The sequence below is a fragment of the Amphimedon queenslandica genome, unplaced genomic scaffold, assembly GCF_000090795.2.
Source record: "Amphimedon queenslandica unplaced genomic scaffold, v1.1 AMPQUscaffold_12756, whole genome shotgun sequence".
In the NCBI taxonomy this organism is placed as follows: Eukaryota; Metazoa; Porifera; class Demospongiae; order Haplosclerida; family Niphatidae; genus Amphimedon; species Amphimedon queenslandica.
The window spans coordinates 9,397-10,435 of NW_003547008.1; the positions used below are offsets into that span (position 1 = coordinate 9,397).

At 29.6% G+C, this 1,039-nt stretch overlaps 1 protein-coding gene across 1 annotated transcript in view; it reads left to right on the forward strand.

Moving 5' to 3' along the window:
• The window catches only part of LOC100635366 (transient receptor potential cation channel subfamily A member 1 homolog), a 6,749-nt gene that overhangs the window by 1,292 nt on the left and 4,418 nt on the right, over window positions 1-1,039 (forward strand). The window contains exon 2 of the mRNA XM_020003103.1: window positions 807-905. Within this exon, the coding sequence (XP_019858662.1) occupies window positions 807-905 (99 nt within the window). The remainder of the gene's footprint in view (window positions 1-806; window positions 906-1,039) is intronic.

Below are 1,039 nucleotides of genomic sequence, written 5' to 3' on the forward strand. Positions count from 1 at the left end.
TTGTGATTTTGGGGCTTTTCCAATCTTCTTCTAGTACTATAAAAATGTAATATTAACAGACTCTATATCCCTAACAATGTACCTGATAAACTACTTAATCAGTAGGGCCCAATTAATTTCTGTTACACTTGACTTTTCCATTACATACCACATCATCATTTATCATTTACAGTTTTACATTAACTAAATAAATAATTTACTACTACCGTATAGCGGAAAATTTTGGAGGGACTAAAAGTTGGCGAATTGCTAAATTTTGGTGATTGGTGGATTTTAATTTGGCAAATTGGTGGCTACGTGCCATTGAGCATGCGCATAATGGCTCAAAATGGCGGGTTTAATTTTGGCAAATGGCTATCAAAACGCCAAATTCGCCAAATTTAATTCCCTCCAAAATTTCCCACTATACGGTATTACTACTATTATTACTATTATTATAATAAAAGAATAAATATGGAGGCCTGCAACATACTATGCAACATCTGTTCCATGCATTACAAGATATTACGTGAAATAAAATGTTTGAGAATAAAGATCATGAGAGTCAAACAATGAGTAGCTAGCTCAAACATGATGATTTGTTAATATATATTATTATTATTACCATAAATTTGGTATACATGTATCTCAAATAATGGTATAGGTTTTGCATAACAATGAGATGTACTAAATTAATGTGAATACAACTGGAATAGGAATCTAGACAGCATCCAAATTTTCCAAATTTTCCATTTTGTATAATTCTATAAATTACTCAAATATTATTGATATTTATCATTAATTTTAATGTTATTTATTCATGCTAGCGTACACCACTTGCTATGGCATGTATACGAGGACATACAAAAATAGTTGAACTGCTACTGAAGAAAGGAGCTAATGTCAATGTCACTGATGAAAATGAAGTAAGAGAAATTATTTAGTAATCAATTTCTGTTCTTCCGTATTTTACATCTGTTCTATCTACATGTATATAGTATACCTAAGTGTTTCTTTTTGGTTATAATAACAATAATAATAATAATTATAATAGTTTTGC